We start from the raw sequence: 25,712 nt of genomic DNA on the forward strand, positions 1-25,712 counted from the left end.
GCCTTGCACCTTATTTTGTGGCCATATATATTATCTGCATGCTATTTAACTGGTGGATGCACATGCATCCTTGCTCCTCCTTTTGCCATCAAGGGGCGGCATAGCTGAATGGTTAGGGAGCCCGCCTAGGGAACCAGAGCCCCTGGTTGTCCCAGGTTTGATTCCAGGCCAGGGTAGCAATGTCGATGTGTGTCCCTGAGCAAGACTCTTAACCCCTAATTGCTCACGCGCTCCTTGTGGGCAGCGAATCAGCTGGGTTGGGCTGAAAATACTGAATTTCCCTCGCGGGAGGAAATAGGTATCTATGATCTATGATAGTTCATGTAAATGGGGCCCTTTGTCTTGTTTCCCCCTACAGTACCTGAGTGCTGCCGCCATAATGCAAGTGTCTCCGGAACAAGCACATCCACTGGAGTCATCATGGTTCATCCCCAAGTTGTGGCCCATCTCATGGGCCAGCGTCGCCCCTATGGCGATGGCATTGTTGTTGTGATCCTGAAAAAAGTAACCAAGCAAGCCATTAGTCAATGACTTCCAAAAAAATCAAGTTTAACTAAGTGTTATTAGAAACAAACTGTGAGGTTCATCTTTTATGCCCACAAAATTACAGTTGACACAGAAGGTGATGATGACTTTTTAGTCAGAATATCACTCATGTCAAAGTTAACATTTATCTCTTCATAAACCAGGGCTGTGTAATATGTCCCCCTGTGGGTTCAGACTGAATGGAACCAGCAGCAGCATTGAACCATTTGGAGGCTTGAATGGACGTGGCAAGTCAGTGATAACTGCACCGTATAGTAGCAGAGAATATACAGTATGATGCCATTCACTTCACAAACCATCTACTTAATTGACTATGGTCCCTCAGGGCTCTATACTAGGTGCCTGTTTTAACCACAACACCACATTTATTTGCACGTAAATAGACGATTTACAAGCTCCCAACGCTGCAGAGATAATCAGCCATCAGCTCATTATCATCAGCCATCAGCTTATCGATCATAAAGAGCTAAAAGACGGAGCTTGACTATGTTGCGACTACATGACTATGTCCAACGAAATGCTCAATTTTAATATCACTCATTGTATTATAGACCACATTGGATGATATTTATTGGCAACTGGCGTTTTGTAGTATCTCTGTGGCAGAACACATTGAGGATGCATGCCGAGTTAAAATAACCAAACTCTATTTCTAAACGTCAGATCTTGCATCTGAAGACATTGTAAAAAAAAAAACAGTTAATTAACATAAATATTCTTTTTAAAGCACTGATTTCACTGTGTTGGTTTACCAAGACACATTTCATGTACAGCAAGGTTGAGGATGGGGAAGTTGCTACAGGGGCAAGAAGAATTGCACACGCTCAACTGTTACACTTGGCCACAAACACTCACTCTAGGGCTGCACAATCTATCGTTTCAGATTTAGTAATTATTAGTTATACAAAATAGGTACAGTATCTAGCAATGTTGACTCGTTTAATTTAATTTGATGTACAATGCCAGTGTGGTATTGTAAATTACATGGTCAAGATGTCAGTAACAATTGTTGCTGTTTTCCTACCTGTATTATCCCACTTGAGTGACCTGAGCAGAGGGTTGCAATAAAAGCCAGTCCTACTGTTGATCCTTCAAAGTCAATTCCACTGAAAAACATACAAAGCACATATTATCCACTGTTGGAAGAAAGTGAAGAAGAAAGTGTTTGCTATAATAAGTGAGTAATTTGCATTCCTATAATAATATACGTAACATTTCCACCCCCAGATGATGTTGTTATTGGTTAATGAAATATGAGTAGACTTTTTCATGTACATTTTACCATTTACAAAAAGTGTTAGCCCCAAATGGAACATAACACTTTGTCCTTTTATGTCTTGATTGTTCAATTTCATGTCTTGCAGTGAAGCTTTGCACTGAAACACTGCATCACAAATCACAATAAGGATCGCAATGGAAACAAGCTGTACGCTTTTTTTTTTGCGTTATCCTTTTGATTATGGTGGGTGTTACATGTGACATCTTTATTCCATGATCAATAAAGATATCAGTCAATCAATTGCAAAGACTGCTCTGTAGATGAAAGCTCACACGTTCAACCCCCTGAAAATGTCTGCATGCCCACCACCTCCTATGTAACCTGGTGAAATGTAAATCCCCTTGAACATTTTCAGAGAATGTTTATTTTAATGATCAATCAATTTAATGATTAATCAATCGACGGTGTTCGGGGCAGGCTTGGATCAATGGAACTAACAAAGTATACTTTAAAATTTAAAAAAGGGCTGTATTTTAATTTTTTCATATTAATGTATTATCAACATTTTCTTTGTCAATTATTTGGGGGCCCACTTGCAATATCCTCACGGCCCACAGGTCATCCACAACATTCTGTGATCCTGAGAAATGTCATATTCCAACCATTCTGACCTGATGAGCTGTGCGTTGTCGTGTTTCTTCCTCTTCACCAGGTCGCTGTTCCTCCAGTTGTTGAAGGCGTCCAGCGTGGCTCCAGCAGGGGCCACCACACTGATCTGGTCCCTGTTGGACCACACCTCCAGACCCACCAGGGCGATGAAGGTGTTCAGAGGTTTGTACACCTGCAGCCAGCACCCAATCCCGAGAGAGAGAGAGAGAGAGAGAGAGAGAGAGAGAGAGAGAGAGAGAGAGAGAGAGAGAGAGAGAGAGAGAGAGAGAGAGAGAGAGAGAGAGAGAGATCAAATTGGAGAAAGAATATATCGTCGTTGTCGGGTGGAAACCTTCTATGTCCAAAACCGTTTGTTTTGTATTTATCATTTTTAAATGATTTCAACTAGTGAAAACAGCCGATCTACAATCACACAACGCCTCGCACCGCGAGGCGTTGTGTGCTTGTAGATCAGCTGTTTTCACTACTTTTGTGTGACGAAAACTTGGTTGAAACTTGGAGATACAAGGTTTCCACCCGACAAGGACGATATAAATACTGTACAAGATTAATGTTTTTTGTCTGCTGTAGTTGCCCCAATTTATGCTTTGACCCTGCATTTCAGGACCTTTATCAAATTATAATTTTTTTTTGGGTACCCACCCACAAGTAGAAAAACCCAGATCTACTCTCAGTAGACATCAGAGCTGATGCCATGCTCATTTTGTTGGTGAAAGTTACAGTAAATAACACCTTTTTTTCTTTTCGGCATAATACACATTCTACACCCCTCTTCCTACTTTTGCTCCACCTGTGCTCTCACAAACAATGCAAATCATATAGTCGGGGGATATCTTAAAAAGTCCTGGAATAAATTCCTTACCAAAACATTTCTTCACCAATGTGTTTGTAAAGGTGTCTAGTAACACATCTCACAAAGACTGAAATTCAGTTTCCCTAGGAAAATCTTTGACAGCTAGGGTAATTCTGGGTCTCATTCACTCACTATACACTATACTATAGGGGGAAAAATCACTCCCAAAAAATATGCTTTAAGTGGGATGTGAGGGGTCTAACTAGGTGTTTTTAATTATTCTGAATCCATTGCAAGCATTTGTTTTGCACAAAAAAACATTATTTGGGCTAAAAACAGCCCATAAAATGATGATTTAGTGATGAGTCATCACTTTTCACAGTGGTATGGGGGTCCATTTCTAGCCCAAGGAATGTTTTTGGTGCAAAACAAATGCTTGCAATGGATTCAGAATAATTAAACACCTAGTTAGACCCCTCACATCCCACTTAAAGCATATTTTTGGGAGTGATTTTTTCCCCTATATTATAGTGTATAGTGAGTGAATGAGACCCAGAATTACCCTAGCTGTCAAAGATAGTCTTTGTGAGATGTGTTACTAGACACCTTTACAAACACATTGGTGAAGATTTTTTTTGGTAAGGAATTTATTCCAGGATTTGACACTATTTCTAAAGATATCCCCCCTACCTACAACTCAGGCATAGATATTAAAACCTTTTGTAGAAATATGGCAGTGAAAAGATAGATCTGAAATGGATCATGTGACACAAACATACTAATTATTATACTAAAATCATCGTTGAGGTTTTACTGACGACAACAAACAGTAAGTCACAAGGTTTAATCAAATTTAAAAAGCCAGTTCCTCAGCAGCATTCTGACGTACATTAGTTCACGGGTTTCGACGTGTCCCACCATAAAATGTATACCGGTAATTGAGCACTAGGAAAATCTCCCCAGTGGTTTTCTATGACTCAACTCACCATATTGACAAAGTTTAGTATTTCAAATATCCTCTTTCGGAGTTCTGCTTCGTCTTGCTGCCACTTTTTATACTGCAACATAAAGTCAACATGTTAGAGTTAGCTCATTTCCTGTTTCGTATGTCTTACTCACCGGCCAACTGTTTGATTCTTCAGACATTAGTGATAATGATTTACCTGATAGGAGGTCTACTTACAGTATGAAAGGTAAGGAGGTTGATAGGAATTTTAAGACAGGGCAACGGTATATATATTCGTCCATGCCTTATACCTCTTAAGGCCCATTCTCACTGGGCCAGATAACAGATAAAAAAAAATCTTTCTCCAGATATTTTTCCATTCAAAGTGGATGATAGATACAGATAAAAAAATATCTACCACAGATATTTGCCACAGATACTTTTATCTGTGGCAAATATTTTTTTTTATCTGTATCTACCATCCACTTTGAATGGAAAAATATCTGGAGAAAGAGATTTTTTTTATCTGTTATCTGGCCCAGTGGGAATGGGCCTTTATCCCTATACGCTTTTGACATTTCTTACTATTTTGAAAAACATATTTAAATATGTCAATTAGCTGATATTCAAGCTCACAACGTGTCAATGTAGATCGGCTATTTGAAGTATTTTTAAATGTTTTCCAAAATACAGTAGTAAAAAAAGGCAAAGAAGTTTAGGGATAAGGAGTAAGGCATGGACAAAAACTCTAAAAGCTTAATATGTTTTGTTTTAGTCTGCTTAGATGCCAGATGGGTATTTGGTTTGCCACAGGACAGTGCAATGAGTATCTTAAGTTTATTCAGAGTAAATCATCGAAATGCCAGTTTTCTTTGACTGACACATGAGTTGCTAAACCCCATCGATCTGGTGCAGTAAACAGGATAAAACAAAATGCTAAAAACTATTTGCATGGAATGTCTGAGTCAGGACCGATAACAACCTTACATTGACATTGCAACCAAATACAGCCAGGCCCATTTCTGATAGCGATTGTCTGAGGTGGTAGCAGGAAGCTTATCTTACCTCACGGTTATCAGCTACCAGAACAAGCTCAACGTATTTCTGCTTTTGGAACACAGAGGGACCCTAGCAGAAGAACAAATAACCCAACGGGCAAAGTATGATTAATAGTCCTGTGATATCAGGCAACAGACACTAATAGTAGTACTAGTAGTAGTAATTATACTGTAACAATAATTATAATGCAATTTTGAGATTAATACATTTTTTAATTTTAAAACAATACCTCTAAAGGTTATATAGTGAATACATTACTGTAAAGTAAATACCGTACATTAATTAGTTCAAAAAGGTAAATGAACAAGTAACAATTTACATATTCAATTAAAATAATAATGTAAATAAAATTAAATAAGGATGTAACGTAGAAGAAGCGCTGAAAGTTTTTACCCCGAATCGCGAGCGGCTGCGGCTTGTCGGGGGCTCAAAATCATCGCCCCAGCTGGTGTTGGTGACACCGCATGTCATGGGCTTGTTACTCTGGTCATCATACTTCATTACTGCATGGTCTCCCGTGTCCTCGCCAGACAAGGGCTCAATCAGGTAGCGTTGCGCTGCTGTTTTGAAGTAGCCCCTGAAATATAAGAGATTTTATAGCAGTGGTTCTCAAAGTGGGGTCGAGCGATCCACAGGGGTACTTGAGGGGGTTCCATGGGGTCCTCGGCAAAAAGATTGTTTAGGCTATAGTATCAAAATTCCTTTAACCAATTTAACCCTATAACCATCTACAAGCTCACAAAGCATTGCATCACGACACGTTGTGAGCTTGTACTGTAGATTTATTTTCAAAAAACATTTTAACTACACAATCTTTTATGGGGGTCCCTGGCAGATGGAGGTTCATGGGGTCCTTGACATGAAAAAGTTAGAGAACCACTTCCTGCTTCGGTAGGGTCCTACTTGAGCAAAACGGATGTGGATGGAAACCTCTCTTATATTATTCTCTCATATATCTCTTCAATATTCTATAGATATATGAGCATGCAGTAGTATGAATCAGCAGTTATTGTCAACTTACACCTTATATTAAATAATAGATAATACGGAGAAATATGCTGATTTGTAAGTGTCGGGCCCCACCTGAGTCCATCACAGGTGCTGATGCTGGCTGTCGATTCACTATCGTTCACAATCTTGCCATGATAGTAGCAGTGATCCTAAAAGAGAACGTGATTAGTGAATAGTTTTCATAAAGGGATTCATTTGACTATAGGTCTCTCACTTGGAACAATCTATACTTGTACCATCATAGAAATGTAAGGTTCCATCACATCTTATAGAGAGTAAACTTATAGATTTGTTTCATGGCAAGACTATATTGGCTTCCTTTCCAGGAAGTTGACCACTTACAATGTCAGTAGGAGTTGTGGTGACTGGTGTGTCATCTGTCCGGTAATAGGTTTCACTGTAGTCTTCACCAAGTAATTCTCTGATAATTAGAAAGACAGAAATGGACTGAATGGTCACGTCATGCCATCGTCATGCCATCGTCATGCCATCTATTCTTAAGAAGTTGACACATTTGTATGTGTGAGAATCACTCTGTCCTTTGAAACAGCCTCATGTGATGCATAGGATGTGGTCTCATGTGATGCATAGGATGTGGTTCTGTGGTGGTCTGCATACCCTCTATATAGAGTCTGGAACTACACCTCCCCAAAGGAACGTGTAGGACGCTGGCATTTCCCTTCACGAAAATATATTTACATTGAATGTTTTTATTTCCATTTCTGCTAAGCAACAAGTTACATACGTATGCTTATAGATGATTTTTACATTAAGATAAATTTGTGCGGAAATTTGTGCGAAATTAAAATGGAAGTGGGGAAGAGGCTTCACATCCGCTTTATCAGTTGCTTATGATCAGAGCTTCCGAGAGCCTTTGAACATTTTGGGAGGCAACAGTCTGGTCACGCAAGACTAATACTAGACAGACAGACAGACAGACAGACAGACAGACAGACAGACAGACAGACAGACAGACAGACAGACAGACAGACAGACATACAGACAGACAGACAGACAAATTCGATTTTAGGTGTGATTTACCTGTTTTTCTCCAGATGCATCTCAATGTCTTTGCCGTCCACCTTCATGGCATATTTCATGGTTTCTGGCCTGGAGGACTGAGGTGGACATAACACGTAACTTAAACAAGATAATCTATAATCAGTAATGCTGATTTAGCATGAACAATGTTGGTCAGGAACTTTGGTCTAAAAAGCTAGACAGAAATCTTGCTGATAAGTGTCTGACCATTATGCCATTGTTGGCCACATCTCTGTTATTCTTATAGCAACAAACCTCAACCAGAAAGGTGGACATTGGTGTTATTGAGGCAAAGCATGTATGCTTTACTGTGTGACATATTTTATTTTACCTCTACATCTCTCCTTTGCACTGAGTGCAGTCTGATTGGACGAACCAACTCATAGTTTTTCACCCCCTCAAGCTCTGGGACAATACTCACTGTAGGGAGAGAAGATACGAATGGAGAGAAGAGAGGAATTCATTAAGAAAGAATGATAACACCACAAGCCCCAAAGTCATCATGATCATAATATGGTCTAATAATATTATTATAAGGTTAACAGACAAGGAGACATATTTTCATCCATGCCTTACCCTTTATCCCTAAACCTCTAAACATTTTAAAATACTTTAAAATAGCCGATCTAGATATCAACTTGTTGTGAGCTTGTAGATCAGCTATTTGAAATATTTAAAAATGTTTTTCAAAATAGTAAAAAAGAGTTTAGGGATGGACGGAAATAGAGATTAATATCCACAATTCAATTAATTTGTTTGCTGTGCATTCATTTAATTTGGCACTGCCATTAGCAAAACACGTACAGACAAGGCAATTAGACAATGTTACAGGAGTCACTAGAATGACATGTTTGGCAAAAGGATACTTTTATAGAGAGCATTCCAATAGATTTTGAACAGACTAATGAATGCGGGAATCATTGTATGTAATGTAAACGGTGAGGTTCTCGTATAAGCCCATTTAGGGTTTCTTACCTCACCAGCACAACAACTAATCTTTCCCACAGAAAGAACTAGCATAATATGCGTATGTATATACCGGTAGGTCTATATGTTATTTATTTTGTAAATCTCTTCCTGTCCATTTGACCAACAGCCTTTGACATTACACCAGCTTGTTGAAACAGCAACAGTTTTCACCTAACCTGACATTCTTTAGAAGTGAGAGTGCAATTCCTGCTAAACTATGTACCTCTGGGGCGTTTCGGCTGGTTGCCCCCCAAACCCTGAGGCAACCAAGCCCATAATTACGTCCTTTTCCATTGTCTGTGTCCAGCAATCCATCACACATTGCAGGGCACTGTGCGTACACTAACAACACAGATGTGGATGAAGCTCAGTTATGGACAGTTTTTATGTTATATTTTATTACAAATAAGGGATTTATTAACAGTTTAAGGAACAGGAATTTGTGTTGCATTGTGACTATTTTTTTTATCAATTTCAAGATGAGCACTCAGTTCTTCATTTACTGTATGTTTCTGACATTATTGCCTTACAAACAGACAACTTAACATTTCCCTGTTCTTGTCTCTGAATATGAGCAATATTCATATCAGTGAATAATTATATCTAGACTGACAAGTAATGCGCGATCCTGTGCCAAATCTGCCTACAGACAGGAAACAACCTTTGAAATAATTCTTCAGTGTGGCTGCTGGTGCAGTCAAACTGCTCTTTGTCTTTGTGGAACACAGTTGGATGCCTTGTTGTCAGGGACATTTGCTTCATAAAGATATTGAGGCGAGCCGAGGTAGTACTTGAGATGACTTAGTTCCCAAATTTTCCTGCACTAATCTTGTCACGTTGATTGTTTGATTTCAGGATGTGATGCAATTAAGAGCACCATGATGGTCGGCTCAAACAATCATAAAATGTTACTCTTATCTGGCTGCATCCTGTGTTTCACTCCGCTGCTATATGCTTGAATTTCCCTCCAGGGAACCATAAAAGGTTTAGTTCTTATGACAACAAGAGTGCTGTCTTGATGTCATAAGAACTAAACCTTGGGACTAAACCTGGGCTCATGTAGTGTCTAAAAATATTAGCAGTTCCTCTACATTTCAAAACTTTGCTTGGTAATCTGGGCTTGGATGTCTTCGAAAACTAATCTCTCCTTGCCATATCGATATTGTGTCATCTTCACATGATGTTTTCCAATACACGTTATGAAACCTAAACGTTTGCAAAACGTCTCTGTGTACATTAATGACTGTCTTTCTGACTCATCTTTACCTGCCATGGCAATGTACAGAATATTTTGCAAGCCCCCTGCATATCTCACCTTTCTGCCTGGTACATGGTGGAACCTATTAGGACTAGGAGGAGGTGTGGCTTTGTTTTGCTTCAAAGTTCAGCTTCAAAACTGTGTCACGAGTAGATGCGTGCGTCCTTTGGAATGCAGCATACAGTATTGACAGAGGTTTTACAAGGCATAGACGCCATAGAGTTTTCATTACAGTCCAATAGGAATGTTGGTTTGGTGGAATTATCCCATGTTCAGTCATGTGTCCTGTTAAAGTGTCCGTGAATCTTGAGATGCTACTGTACCTGCTCACACTTTCACACTTACACTGCATAGTGCATATTTGACTGAAATGAACAAGACCACCCCAAACCAGAAGTGTAAGAGGGATCGATCAAGCGTGGTGTTAAGCAATAGATTTGCTTTTCACTTTAACATTTGAGTCCTTCCTACCAAGAATGACTTACAATGAAGACAACGGCAAAACAATCTTTACCACAATGACATAAGGAATAACCGTCAACAGTTCACAGTGTCTAACAACATACCTACGATTCCTTGAGACAACCAGCTGTATAGACTAATGACAAATGACATTGTGCATGTTTACCATGCCATGTCATGACCTGTCTAGACACAGGCACATTGGGAAATCAAAAAGCTTTAAAAATATGTATTATGTTAAAACCTGCATGCTACATAACATTTTTGAGCAACGTCAGTAGATCTCATACATTTATATCTAAAATAAATCATCATCACCTGTCATGTCATGCTGCACGTGTTATATTGTGTTGTCATTGTTGCAATCGATTTGATTAAATTAAGAAAAATAATAACATAATAATAACTTAACGTTGTCCTTTGCTCCCTGAATGTCTCCATCCATATAAAAAAAAACGTAAACACACATGGTTTCACTGAAGAAACCACAGAGAACATGGCTACCTGTAAACCGTTTAGTTATGAATTAGTTATTGTGCCGAGTGCAGCCAAAGAGTATCCAGTGACTTACCTGAAGGCTTGAGTAAGGTTACTAGCATTGGGATCCACAATAGGAGTGTGCGTGTCATTGTCAGAGAGCAGTCAGTGACTGTAAGGACAGTGTCTGAGCCTCTACCTGTAGTTTCGTCTGGGGTAAGGCCACACCTTTGCTGACCGTCTTCAGCCTGTCACAGCCAACTTCCTCATAATGACAAAGATATGCATACAACTTCACATGACAGGCTGCAGCACGCCCACTATTTGCAGAAAGCTGTTAAAAGTTGAACTTAGGTTGGCTGTTCTAAATAACCTTTGTAGGTGTTTCACTGATACAGCCTACTTCAACTATTTCTTTATTGCGCCCATAGGACTTCCAACATAAAAAAGACAGTAAAAGGACTTATTTGGGATGTTCCTTTTAGGCAGCAGGGGTGTTTAACTGTACTTCTACTGTACTACATTTCTATCGTATTGACTATACTTGTACTGTTCTCCATTTTTTGTCTAATAAAATAATCAGTCAATCAATCAAAAAAAGAGCTTTTGCACACACCATGGGCTATAGGTATACTTGTAGAAAATGCACTTTTAGACAGACGTTTTTAACATTGAGTTGCAAGAAGACAGATAGTGCAAGCAACGTACTGTATAAGGTATGCGAGAACGAATTTTTACAGCAAAATATCAAGTAATCTGCTCCTACCTTGTCATTCAATATAAATTTCTTGAGTTACTTCTTCTTTTTCTTCTTCTTCTTCCTGTCTGCTATGCAATAAACCCATGAGTCAGCAGTTTGACTCACGGCTTCTTCGCTCATTCAGGAGTTTCACACAACACCTCAAGTTCACTGGTCACGCTATTGTCACACAGTGTTAGAACGGGCTCTGACAATTCACGATGCATGTCAACTAGAAAATAACTGAGCCTCATCCTCAGCAGTTTTGATGCTTGCTCACTCTCTCTCATCCTCCCCTCCCTACCTCGCTCACCCACTGAGTGCATGCTTGGACTACAGCCCGAAGCACAGAGAAAGTCTAGTCAAGAAGACAATAAGGCCAATGTACAGGCCCTGTCAGTGGCCGGGCCAGGACATTTCAGGACATGGGGTGAAATGTGTGCTGTGTCCTGTCTTGACCCATCCAGCGATCCAGTCTTAGTTCTCTCTGGTCCTGCGAGGATCAGTGGCTATTAGGTGGAGTAATGTACTAGGAATGCACACGTGTGTGTGTGCGTGCGTGCGTGCCTGTGTGCCTCCATACATTATACTGTATATACGCCTAGAGTTACATGCAGGGTTCAAATGATGTGACACCTGAGCCCATCTGTGGTGGGGTCATTAATACATTACCAAGAACCATTATTTAATCACATACAATACATTTGTAATGAGGAGTAGCATAGCATGTATGTTGAGATAAATAGGCTGCGAAATAAATTGTTCATAAAATAACTAAATGCATCATAGCTCTTTGGCGGCTCTGCCATGACCACCTTGTTTGTTGCAATATCACTGGCAGTGTTTTGCATGATTGCAATGCTGTGACCCAAGTGTTGGACCACAGTTGAGATTCTATGTTGGTATAGGAAGCAGACTAGAACATTGCAACATTTCTTTTGAATCATTTAGGTTCCTGTTTCACTTTTGTGATGTTCTGAACTCGCTGTTGACCGTGTACCAATATGCAGTATTTCATGTGAATATCCCACACTATTAAGCTATGATGAGAGCCTATGACTATCATGATTGAGTAATAACAATGGCCTTGGTGAGGATGATGATGATGATTGTATGATTATCATAGTCTCTTCCTATCACATGGGAATTTCCAGGACCACTTGAACCCTGCAGCATCTCTATTCTTGGGAACTATTCGCCAATAAATAGATCTACAAGCTCACAACACATAGTAGCAACGCATCTCGTTGTGAGTTTGTAGATGGCTAGATTTTTGACAATGAGATTTGGTATAAAGGGGAAAAAACTGTGAAGTACAGTGCAACTCAGGTCCAGGCTACTTCTCACCCATATCAAACCAGATAGGAATATGCATGCATACACATAAAAAACTAAAAACAGCTCCTACACTACATGCACCAATGTCCACTTATTTATTGTTGCACCTAAACATCAAAGTGATGTCTCAAGCAATACTGCTCTTCATTAGATTAAAGTGAATGCATGACAGCATTTTGAATTCATACCTGATACTAGTCACATGACACATTCACATAAACAGTGCGACATAGAAAAAGTATACAATGCAAAGACTAAATATACTGTGTATTATATACAGTATTCTAACTACTTTACATGAATGTATACCCACAAACATGTTGCATGCCTGTTTATATACGGTACACATAAAAACTTGATGTGTAGGCCTACGCAGTTCTACACTGCTTTGATAATGCTAAGAATTTAACTGTGTGAAGTAACACTCAAATATATCCCCAGAAAACAATCCTAACATGTACAAAAATATATCCAAAAATATATTGGGTGGAAAACACTCATTTAGGGTAACAACCATCGGACGTTATCTACTATGGGAAAATACTAAATATAGACTCCTCTATACTGTATTTTGTATTTGTATTTATTTATTAGCACACATAGTTGAAATACAAGAGAAACAATACATTTGTATAACATTGTGCAGGAGAAGACCTGTAATGATGATCCTTTAAGCCTTGGATCAGCGGCATTCCATAACTTAGCTCCTCTGTATCTTATTTCAAACTGCCTGATGGAAATACGACAATAAGTTACATGAAGGTCTTTAGATTGCCGTGTGACATATGAATGAATACTATTAAAACCATTTGGTAGATTGCGTTGATCATTGATACATTTATACACAAATATACATATCTGTAAAGAATTAACCTCGGACACAGACAGAATGTTTAGTTTCTTGAAGAGGAGCAAATCGATCGGAGGATGTTGCCAGTCTAACAAATCTTTTTTGAAGTAAAATCATTTTTTGAAGATGTGAAGAATGAGTGCTAGGCTAGCCCATATCATATTACAGTAAGATATACCAGTAAGACTCCCTAATCGGGAGATAAGCGACCGTAGGTGGCTTATCTCCACAAATAGGGCAAAAATGTGTTTTTCCCAAATCTTCCTGATCCATGTTGATGACATGAGTGTAGACATGCTGTGTAGTGATATTCGTGATTTTAGGGCAAAAACTGTAGGAGCAGTGTCCAAAAATGTGTTTTAAAAATCGGCCTGAAGGTGGCGCTAGAATAGGGCCATGTGAGAAATGAGGGGTGGGGTCTCCGCGTTGCCTTGGCGGACGAATAGGTACCGGCCCCGGCTCTCCCGGACGCTCCTAGCCCGAGTTACGGCATTTTATGTGCGCTGCAGTGGCAGGGGGTCCTCCACTGGGGGCGCCACCACTTTTGCATCCGTTCTGGAGCACCAGGAGTCGGTGGTCCCCGGGAATTCCCCGCGAGCAGCCCCGTTGGGGTGGTCATTTGGTCATTTTTGCACATTTGGTCATTTTTTACATCTGGGGGTCCCCCAGGGACCTGGGGGTCCCTGGGGCTCCGGGGGTCCTTGGAGGTTGTAGTTTGGCAGGCAAGGAGTGTGTGTGTAAAATCTGGCATGGATCGGGTCAATGGGTGCGGAGATATAAGCAGGGAAAAAGTGTGACGTGTGACGTGTGAGCACATTTGGTCATTTTTTACATCTGGGGGTCCCCCAGGGACCTGGGGGTCCCTGGGGCTCCGGGGGTCCTTGGAGGTTGTAGTTTGGCAGTCAAGGAGTGTGTGTGCAAAATTTGGCATGGATGGGGGCAACGGTTGTGGAGATATGAGCAGGGCAACAGTGTGACTGACGGACTGACGGACTGACTGACTGACTGACGCACAGACAGCCCGGGGAGGTTTTGGTAGTAAATGATAAGGAAAAATGATAGACTATAATAAAGAATTAAAAAACAACTCCTATTCATCAGTGAACATACCTTCCTTATTATATCTACTGACTTCATTGCTTTTTTACAAACATGATCAATGTGTTTTTTCCAGTTGAGTTTATCATAGACCGTGAGCCACTGGGGTTGGTCGGTACCATCTGAGGGCAATAATTCTCATAGTGATTTTTGTCAAGGTATACATGTCTGGAGTTAGAAAATATGTGATAGCATTGCACCAGTGGTAGCTGTATAGGTGCTATCATGCAATTTATTTATACCAGTAAGACTCCCTAATCGGGAGATAAGCGACCGTAGGTCTCACTAGAAGAGGGCCATGTGAGAAATGAGGGGTGGGGTCTCCGCGTTGCCTTGGCGGACGAATAGGTACCGGCCCCGGCTCTCCCGGACGCTCCTAGGCCGAGTTAGGGCATTTTATGTGAGCTGCAGTGGAGGGGGTCCTCCACTGGGGGCGCCACCACTTTTGCATCCGTTCTGGAGTACCAGGAGTGGGTGGTCCCCGTGAATTCCCCGTGAGCAGCCCCGTGGGGGTGGTCATTTGGTCATTTTTGCACATTTGGTATTTTTTTTACACCTGGGGGTCCCCCAGGGACCTGGGGGTCCCTGGAACTCCGGGGGTCCTTGGAGGTTGTAGTTTGGCAGGCAAGGAGTTTGTGTGGAAATTTTGGCATGGATCGGGGCAACGGTGGCCGAGATATGAGTAGGGGGAAAGTGTGACGTGTATGTGGTAATGTTTTTACACCTGGGGGTCCCTGGAACTCCGGGGATCCTTGGAGGTTGTAGTTTGGCAGGCAAGGAGTTTGTGTGGAAATTTTGGCATGGATCGGGGCAACGGTTGTGGAGATATGAGCAGGGCAAAAGTGTGACTGACTGACGGACTGACGGACTGACAGACAGCCCCTGGAGCTTTTGATAGTAAATGCGACCTACGGTCGCAATAACACTAGGCGAAAATTAGATGGGTCAATATATTAAAACATACTTCTTAACACTTCCAGAAAAATTACAGAAGGTTTTTCCAATTGGTTCTGGTACATCTAGGCATGCTGAAAAACATACTGAAAATCGGGGAGAATATATGTATATATGGCAAGATGGCGTCCAAGATGGCTGTCAGGAGCTTAAAATGGCTATATAATACTAATGCTAATACTTCTCAACCTATAAAGGTGCTTTTGGTATCTAACCCTAAGTGTTAGGGCTTAAGAAATGTGCCTGAATCAGTGAAATGACCTTCAATTAAGATCTGACTGGTTGACATGGGAATGACATGTACAGTATTCACCTCACCATTGACATGTAGTTATTTGTTGTAATCTACAGTGTAGCAAGTATGCTGGATGGCGACATTCAACAATGTAATGCAAAACTGATGCAAGGATCAAATACATGTGGTTGCAGCATATGAGGGACTGACAGGCAACTTCAATTATAGATCCTGAATGAAAGTGATGAGGGCCTTTTGTAGCTTATCAGCAGGACACTTAAAGTGGTTTCTGTCAACTGGGCCAAAGATAATTGAACAGATAAAGCAGTACCTGGACACTGCACATCATCTCCATCCTACTGGCTGACAGTGGGTAGACAACTTAATTTTCCATACACTTCACATCTACCATTGGTGACAAGGTGAGCTTCTCTCTCATGGAGCACTTGATGAAGTACTACTTCCTTTCTGGCCATGTAGACTACAGTATGCTAGAGAACCCAGTACCTGCTGAAGATACATGATGTGCATTGTGCTCCATGCCGGCATAGAGGGTAAGCCAGACCTGGTCTGCCAGCACTATGATGGGTTCTGCAACATTGTCTCTGATGACTAGTAGGGGAGCAGAAGAGCAGAAGATCAGAAAAGTCTGCTGAGCTTGTGTGTGAATGGATACCTTCCCCAAAATGTGCAGACACAGGGGAAGTTGAAGGACTAGTGTGTCTTGGTTGTAAAAGATTGGGGTGTATCATCACCCACTTAAAGATCACGCCCTCATCTCAACAATACCATCAATTGTACCCACTCTGTTGTGAATGCTGTGAATAGTAATGTTCTTTACCCAAACGAGATGTCATCCTGAAGAGCAATAACAAGTCGAGCAAGTTGTACGGGTACACCTTAAAGGGCCAGTTCACCTCTGGGGCAACCAGATCTTATTTTATTGTTGTTTGGGACACGATCAACACAATCCAGAGTTATATTTTGTGTGCAGTCTGTGTTTTGAGATATTTTTGTATTTCAGCATGAATGACGATGCATTTTGCATCATATGATGCAGCATGATGACTCATTATGATGCAAAATGCATCATCATTCATGCTGAAATACTAAAATATCTCAAAACACAGATTGCACACAAAAAATAACTCAGGATTGTGTTGATCGTGTCCCAAACAACAATAAAATAAGATCTGGTTGTCCTAGAGGTGAACTTGCCCTTTAAGTGTCAACGATGGATACTGTTGTCATCTCTGGAAAGGGTGTGATACACATGCTCAGGGATGAAACTGTCCTGTTGGTGTATTGGGTGTATCAGGTGGACCTACAGTACAGTGTAAAGTACAGATGGAGCAGTGGGTGCTCCATCATATATGCAACCTCATATTTGTATGCAAAGGCAATATGAGAGCATTAAAACATTTGCTGACAGGGAACGTTCCAGGCTACCCTGAGTGGGTAAGTGGGTGCCACAAGTTAACAACAGCCAGTTGCCCTGTTGCACCACGTGTTGAGGGCTCATATACAAGTGATGTTGTGGAAAGTCGCAGACCGCCATGCTCCACCTGACAATTCACTGGATGGGAGATAACATTTTTGCTAATGATGACCTGGTGTGATGTGGTCCATTATAGTGGTCCAGTATCCCTTTAGGGCACAGAGAAAGAAATGCATCACTGTTGTTGTTGTTGTTGTTGTTGAGCTACTGTAATTTCTCTGGTGAAGATGGTGGCTGATGCGATGTTCAAGATACAGATGAGGAGTGATGTCGATATGGAGGATACTTTTGAGGATGAGGTAGAACAGGCTAAGAGAATTGTGTGTGTGTCAATCAGGAGGGGAAGGTCCAGGAGGATGTGGGTGGACTTTCTAATCTCCATTATGAGTAGGAATATTATGCAGATATTGGCCCAGTCATTTTCTGATTTCTCATAATCGCTACCTATGGGCCGAAGTCCAGACTGATAACGTGTGAGTGAATCATATAGAGTTAATCCATGTTATCAGTCTGGCTAATGTCAGGCTAGGTCCCATATGAATACAAATCAACAACAAAAACATCATAGGAAAAAGGATTTCTAGGTTGAACAGATAGAGGCGTAAAATGGATGGATTAAATGTTGATATTCATGTATGTAATGGTAAACAGAATGTTATCGTATGCATTAGTTACACACCTACACTATATTTAGTTTATTGAATTTCATCAAAAGTTTCCTTGGATGGTTTTAAATCTTTGGGAAACTTTTGTGTTACATCTTTCTAAAAAATGCAAAGTAACTCATGTACTAGTAGTCACTATGTTGTCACTGCTGTAACATTTCTGGAGATGCAAACAACTTTTTAGAAAAATATATAGTCTAAGCTTTATCTCAACCATTTTTGAAAGAGAAGGATATTAAGAGAGAACCATCAGTTTGAGGTTGAATTCTTCATTCAGATTTTGAAAACTGTGTTTTGGCACATGGTTATAAATTGAGTGATAACACAGAAAGCTACCACAGATGCAAGGCTATCATATATTTCCTAGTACTAGGGATGTATACCTTCACAAAAATCACTATGAGAATCATTGCAACCAGAAGGTACAGATGACCCCAAATTTGGGGCCCTCGCTCACAGAGTATAATGTCATAATTATATAATCACTATGTTGTCACTGCCTGTAATAAAGTACAATTCTAGATATGCTAATTTGAACAACGTTACTGAACTATATATAGTCTGAGCTTTATCCAAACCATTTTTCAAAGAGATAGGATCAATAATAAGAGAGAACCATCAGTTTGAAGTACAATGTTCCATTCGGATTTTGAAAACTGTTTTTTAGCATGTTGTTAAAAAAGGAGTGATAACACACAGACAGCTACCACCACTGCAATGCTATCACATGTTTCTAAGTACTAGGGATATATACCTTCCCAAAAATCACTATGAGAATTATTGCCCTCAGATGGTACCGATGACCCCATATGGTGTCCTGGCTGACGGTCTATCAACTATAATCCCTAAAAACGTTGTCGAAGTTACTTGATTGATTTTGGTGTCATTGATGAATAGTTTTGCCTCTTTCGAATAAGTCTTACCTTTATTAAAAAATAAAATAAAATTAGATAGCTTATTAGTCTGGAACCAATCCGAGACACGAGATAAACCATCATTTGCTTCCCTAATCAATGATGTCAAATTCTCATGTGACATAATGAGATTGGTGTCATCAGCAAATAAGATTGAGAATAATGTAGGAGATACACAAGCAAAATCATGTATATATATCAAAAATAAAAGAGGGCCAAGTATAGAGCCCTGGGGAACACCACAGACTAGCATTGCCCTGTCAGAGTCAGTACCATTTATGGATACAAACTGTTCTCTATTTGTAAGTCTCATACAATGCACAATGTACAACAGTGAATAAAAGAACAGGCTGACTATATAGAGACAAGAACATGACATATTAAACACAGTTTAACCAAAAGGTGTGACTGTGAATGTCCATATCCTCATTGAAGAACTTGGGTGACATAGCTGTATACATGAATAAAGTTTTCGTACAACACCCCCTGTATGTGTACTGATAACAGCCTCTCATATGATGCTATTCTTGGACACATCGGGGCGACACATAAAGTTATACATTAACTGTCTTAAAAGTGCCTCACATGTACTAAGCAAACCAGAGAACACTTGACAATTGACTGGCACTATGCCATCTGGGAATGTGGAGCAACAACCTCATAGCATCATTGTAAGCCACTGAGGCTCCTCCTCATACTCATCACCCTGTACAATGCCAGATATGAGCCATATACAGACAAACAGTGAGCATTTAACATCAATTGAACACATGGCACATTTCCAGAGCAGCATATCGGCCTGGGAATAGATTTGACGACGATTATCTGTAGATATCTCTGTCATCCGTCAAATCATCGGTGAGGACATGAGGAAATATGTGTGAAACGTGTCAATAGTGCAGGTTCTTTAAGGTAAAATCTATTATTATAGATATAAATAAGTACTCTCTAGCAAATACATGGACATTATATTTCAACACATATGGACAAACCTGCACCTTGACATGAACACAGAGATTACACACATTTATCGATAGACCAAGAGTAGCTATATGAAATGGCATTTTTATTTTCCTTCTTAAAATTGCTAAATACAAGGCAAAATACTTAGCTTCCATACAATCGATTATTTGCATTGCAAAACGATTCGATAGCGATTATCTGCATTGTAAAACGGTACAATATTTAGCTTTTGCATATCCATATAGTAAATCATTGCAAATTAAAACTGATTTTTCGATTCAGTTACTATATCGTTACACCCCTAATGACAAGTTCTAGTTCAATAATCTGATTTTGTTGGCAGGAGGAAGCTGTTATGTGTACCTTTTATTATTTTATTTTTGGCCTTATAACTTATTTTGTCCTGCACCAGCACTAAAATGGATGTGAATAATATTTCTTTGAACAAACTTTAGTTACTAAACGTCCGGGCCAATCAGACTGATCATATACCCATATATGGAAATCCCTGTATCTATCAGTTCTTGTCCCTTTTATGCCCATATTATGGAAATCCCTGATTTCATGATTTGTTTGCACCTGATGTCATAATGACACATTAAGCTTAGACAACAAACACACTACAATATTTTGGGCGTAGCTGCATTGGAAACTCCTTATATGGTTATGGCTGAGTCATTGGTGACATGCTTGCTTACTGCCTCTGTTTAGCAGTACTGGAAAAAACTAAAAGAGAAACATTTTAAATCTTTGCATTGGGTTGTGTGACAAAATGACTACCCTTTATATAGAACAGAGTTGCACTTACTAGAAATAGGTTTAACAGTATGACAAACTTCCTCCACTGTGTGGGTGATGATGGCTCTCTTGTTTTTTGGGGGGTTTTGGTTTTGTTTTGCCCCTCCTGCAATTCTTCCTCGGTAGGTTGACGTCACGTCGGCTACATTTTGTGAGGCACATGTTTCTGTGTGTGTGTGTGTGTGTGTGTGTGTGTGTGTGTGTGTGTGTGTGTGTGTGTGTGTGTGTGTGTGTGTGTGTGTGTGTGTGTGTGTGTGTGTGTGTGTGTGTGTGTGTGTGTGTGCGTGCCTGCCTGGGGCAGGGGCGTGTTGTGTATGATGTCAGACCAGAGGTCACTCAGTGTAGATAGAGAGGGAGATAGAGAAGGGGGAGGGGAATAGAGGGAGGGTGAAGATGGGGAGGGAGAGATAACCCGGTCAATGCTGGTTACACACTGATGAACGCGTCACTTGCTTCGCAAGAATTTGCACTAACCGATAAAAACAAAAAACATATCGAAACTGGTAAAAAAGACAAAGCCTATCCTTACATTACCTCACACTGACCTTTTTACTGTAAATATTTTTTTTTCTTTTTTAAGAAGAAGTTCTATGAATGTGAGCATTGGCCAATGAAGAGTCATGTTGTACCTTGTTCATTCAATAAGAATGCAGAAGACGAGTGGAGTTATAAGGTTTAAAGGGTGGTAAACTGGGATTTGTCGTTTGTTTACAAGGCAAACAAACTATTTCAAATATTGCATAAACTAATAAAAATATTCAAAAAATATTTTAATATATAATTATATCAGAAACAAAGGTTTTCAAATATCTTTTGACACCGAATCAAATGTTTGATGGTCATGATTCACCGGGATCCTGGATGGCTTGATTCTAGGCTTTAAAAAAAGGGGGTTTTCTATCTGTGGCACTGATGGGTATTTTGTTATGGTTAATATCATCCTTTTATCAATTCATATTGACTGTTAGATATGAATTATGATACACAATTATATGATTCATTTATTAGGTTATATTATGTGAACTACTGTCTGAACTTACAGTATAGGAGACCATGTTTTGGTTGTACTGTAAGTTCTGACTAGTGGAAAATTGCCAACACTCTACGTGTCTCTGTCTTCTTGTTTTTTGATTTGGGAACGAATCAATGAGTCCCACGATCTAACTGTCATATTCTGTATTCTTTATATACGGTATGTTAACTTCCATCTTGGGAAGAGAGAATTACCAAGCTGCCACTAGGATGGTATGCTCAATGTTTGTCTCTTTGTCTGACTCTCTTCAAATACAGCAATTTTATTGATTATCCTTTGGCTCGTCTCTGTCTTATTTTGGTTATGGATTTATCCATATCCATATTTATTTAAGTTATTAATTTATTTATTCCAACAGGCACCACAAAATGGCAGCCACTGGTATGCCCTATTATATAGGACATAGCAGTGGTGTGGTTTACTGGTCCCACAAAAAATCTCCCAGTCCCAGTCATTTTTCCCATAGACTTTTACAAAAATATTTATATCAATCATTTTAAGCCTAGAATCAAGCCATCCAGGATCCTGGTGAATCATTACATGACATACTACTGTACTGTAAAACTAAACTGTCAGTAAGTAGCAGGCCAAATTATTGAAAATTAACCTTGGGGATTTACTGTAGACACATTGTAAAAAAAAACATGCATTGTACAGTGCTCTCTTTTTAGATTTTGTATTGATAAGCTACATATTTTTGTCTTTAATTTATTATTTCAGATTGATAAGCTACATATTTTTGTCTTTAATTTATTATTTCAGAATCTCATGGGAAAGAGGTCCATCTCATCATGTGGCTGACAGGAAAGTGGAGGAGAGGACTTCAGAGGAGGCCTGGGTATGTGATTACCTGATGAGTTGCTCACATTCATGGATGAGAGAGAGGTTAATACAGACTCTGCCCCAAAACAACATCCTAAAAGGGGAATTTCAAGAAAAGATGGGGCATCTGACTTGTATTGCAAACTTTTTTATCTATATTTCTCAGGGTCCCAGAGAACCAGCGCAGACCTTCTTGCTGCCATTGAACTGAAAAAGACGCTTTTAGAGCCATTGAAACAGGACTGCAGGCTAAGGTGAGTATCAATCAATGACGCCTCAAGCCTTAAAAGACGTAGAATCTCTTTAACAGTTTCTTTTTATTGTTCCGACACATACAAGCAACAAGACATGTAACATGACCAATAAAAATGTATACGCATATTTGAAAAAAGTTTGAGGACACAAAGGTATATCATACAAAAGCTTTTCTTTTTTTCTTTTACTGAGTATAAACAGTAAAGAAAAAAAAATCACACTCGTGTGAACTGAGCGGTGGAGGCTGCTTGTGTATGTGTGTGTGTGTGTGTGCGTGCGTGCGTGCGTGTGTGTGTGTGTGTGTATATGTGTGTTTGTGAATGTGAGTGTGATTGGCTTGAACAACAGCGCCCCTCCCTTAACATGTGTGGTCAGAAAAGGTATTGCAGGCTACATACAGACAGACAGACACGCAGACACGCATACCCACACACACGGCCACGTATAGGAGACGGTGTGACCACCGCTCAAAAAAAGAAAGTGTGTGGGGGGGGGAGGGCAGGAAGGGAAGGGGGACCCTGCTGTCTCGCCTAGCACTCCATCGGTCTAGGCCTCCTCATCAAGCGGCACCTGTAAGCTCTCATAATAGTCAAGGAAGGGGGTTCAGATCTCCTCACATGTTTGAGTAGACCCTTTCAGAGTACATTTTATTTTCTCTCATTTCAGGAAATACATGGTCTCCTTAACCCTTCTGGTGGAGCTGGGTGGGGATTGACGTAGAATCTCAACAAAAGCTCACACGGCTCACTGATGGGTACTTTAATTCCTTTAGAAAGTAATCCATTTCCAGAAGACTCAGCTTCCACCCACAGAGTAAAACCACAGTCAGAATCAAAGAAGAGGCAGCACAACAACACGTCCGTTTGAAATAATTTGTATTAGCAGAATAGTTCAATAATATAGCAAGTCAGCAGTTGACCCATAATTGCTTCTGTAATAATAGACAGTTGACATGGTGTTTTATATGATCAAGACAATAGGATGGGTCATATCATAATGATGTCATGTAGAGTGAGTGGTCTTGTCACGGGCTGACATGGCCTTCATCAGTGGATAGAATACAACAGAGTTGTTGACGTGATTGTGGTAAACTTGGTTGTTGACAGCTCCTGCCGTCACAGACAGATCTAAACTCTCATAAGGGTAAAGATTTTTGAGCGGTGGTCACAACGCTCCTATACGTGGCCGTGTGTGTGGGTCTCCGTCCGTCCGTCCGTGTCTGTCTGTATGTAGCCTAAACTTCGGCGCGTAACTAGTGCCGCACCATTTACGCCACTCGCGCAATATATGAATGGTGTGCTATTACCTTTCGTTCCGATCCGCCTTACCATGCCGACGTAATCGGCAAAAAACGACGCTTAATTGTCCCCATTGACTTATAATGGGACAATGCAAGAAATCACTTTCAAGTATTTTTCTCTCGTAAACCATAGGAGCTACAGTTTCAAGCCTCGGAGAGGAGATTCATAATGATTTTAAGAATGAATCCAAAAATAATTACATCACTCGGCCTCATGGTGGCGCTATAACGGCCCACTTTGCGTTTTGCCCCGTAACTCTTGAACCGTAGATTGGAAAATTAAAAATCTTTTTTCCCTGGATTCCTTGGGTCAAGACGCATCTCCCCATATAGGCCACGCCCATTTGCGCCAGGATAGATTTTCCGCCATCTTGAATTTTCTCCAAAACACACTTTTTGCTCCTTTTCCTACATATTTTCTTCAAATGTCACAAAAATCGGTACACATGATCTATGAGGTGGGTAAACCACCGCTCAGTTCACACGGGTGTGATTTTTTACTTAACCAGTGAGACACTTGTCAGTGTCAAGGTAGAAGAGTTGTTTTAATAACAATGTTAGAATAACAGGGTTTGTTTTGGAACACATAGTGGCAATGTACCATGATTACAGGATGATCTGTTTGACCATTAGACACAAATTGATACACACTACTATATTGATATTATATTAATAATTTTAACCAAACAGGATCCATCAGTCACATTAAACACAGCACATCCTGTTTGTCACCCTGCACCTGCCCTGCACCTAGGTTAGGGATGTGTAGATGCAATATTTGCTTTTAGGATGTTGACAGAGAAGTACAGAGAATGTCAGAGGGATCTAGATAAATCCCTATCTAGATAGGGAGCTGCATTGTGCCTTTGTAGATCTAAATAAAGTGTATGATAGGGTCCCAGAGAGGAACTGTGGTATCGTGTGAGGAAGTCTGGAGTGAATGAGAAGTATGTTAGAGTAGTAGGACATACGGAAGTTGTAAGAGAGTGGTGAGATGTGCTATAGGTGTGACGGAGGAGTTCAGGGTGGAAGTGGGTCTGCATCAAGGATCAGCACTGAGCCCCTTCTTGTTCGCTATTATGATGGACAGGCTGACAGATGAGGTTAGACAGGAATCCCCATGGACCATGATGTTTGCAGATGACATTGTGATCTGTGGTGGGAGCAGTGAGCAGGTAGAGGAAACCCAGAGAGGTGGAGGTATGCCCTGGAAAGAAGAGGAATCAATGACTGAATACATGTGTGTGAATGAGAGGAACCCACGTGGAACAGAGGTTACAAGGAGGTAAAGAAGGTGGAGGACTTAAAGTACTTGGGATCAACATTCCAGAGCAATGGAGAGTGTGGAAAAGAGGTGAAGAAACCCAAGAGTGCAAGCAGGTTGGAATTCAAAATTGGTCTGAAAAGTCACCTTCAGGCGGTGCTACTCGAGACTTGTAAATAGAAGTAAGCCCCCATGTCCCTCGGTGCCGCGCTGTGAGCTTGTATATCTGCTATTTTTAAATAGTTAACATTCATGGGGGGCCCGCAGTGAATCCTTGTACCCCGGGCCCAGAATTTGGTGTGACGTACCCTGGCTGGAGGTAGCAGAGACTAAGAGGTTCTCTCTGGGAGTGACAAGGATGGATGGGATGGAACGTGTTTGGACGAGATGTAGTAGCCTAATTGTAGGGATAGCTTACATAATTCTTTCCACAGAAGTGTTTGTTCACAGCTACCATCACGTGGTTATATTCTCATAAATTACCTGCCCCCAGAGCATTAAAGAGGTGGTGCCATAGTTTTGTACTTTTTCTGTTT

At 40.4% G+C, this 25,712-nt stretch overlaps 1 protein-coding gene across 1 annotated transcript in view; it reads right to left on the bottom strand.

Moving 5' to 3' along the window:
• The window catches only part of adam28 (ADAM metallopeptidase domain 28), a gene marked incomplete at its 5' end in the record, with an annotated part of 50,006 nt that overhangs the window by 11,733 nt on the left and 12,561 nt on the right, over positions 1 to 25,712 (bottom strand). Inside the window, 11 exons of the mRNA XM_080738560.1 lie at positions 362 to 495; positions 1,571 to 1,652; positions 2,437 to 2,606; positions 4,214 to 4,285; positions 5,239 to 5,301; positions 5,626 to 5,809; positions 6,316 to 6,392; positions 6,586 to 6,664; positions 7,285 to 7,361; positions 7,616 to 7,704; positions 16,172 to 16,276. Coding sequence (XP_080594686.1) covers positions 362 to 495; positions 1,571 to 1,652; positions 2,437 to 2,606; positions 4,214 to 4,285; positions 5,239 to 5,301; positions 5,626 to 5,809; positions 6,316 to 6,392; positions 6,586 to 6,664; positions 7,285 to 7,361; positions 7,616 to 7,704; positions 16,172 to 16,276 — 1,132 coding nt within the window. The remainder of the gene's footprint in view (positions 1 to 361; positions 496 to 1,570; positions 1,653 to 2,436; positions 2,607 to 4,213; positions 4,286 to 5,238; positions 5,302 to 5,625; positions 5,810 to 6,315; positions 6,393 to 6,585; positions 6,665 to 7,284; positions 7,362 to 7,615; positions 7,705 to 16,171; positions 16,277 to 25,712) is intronic.

The sequence above is a fragment of the Nannobrachium achirus genome (assembly GCF_963921795.1).
Source record: "Nannobrachium achirus genome assembly, chromosome: 12".
Classification (NCBI taxonomy): Eukaryota; Metazoa; Chordata; class Actinopteri; order Myctophiformes; family Myctophidae; genus Nannobrachium; species Nannobrachium achirus.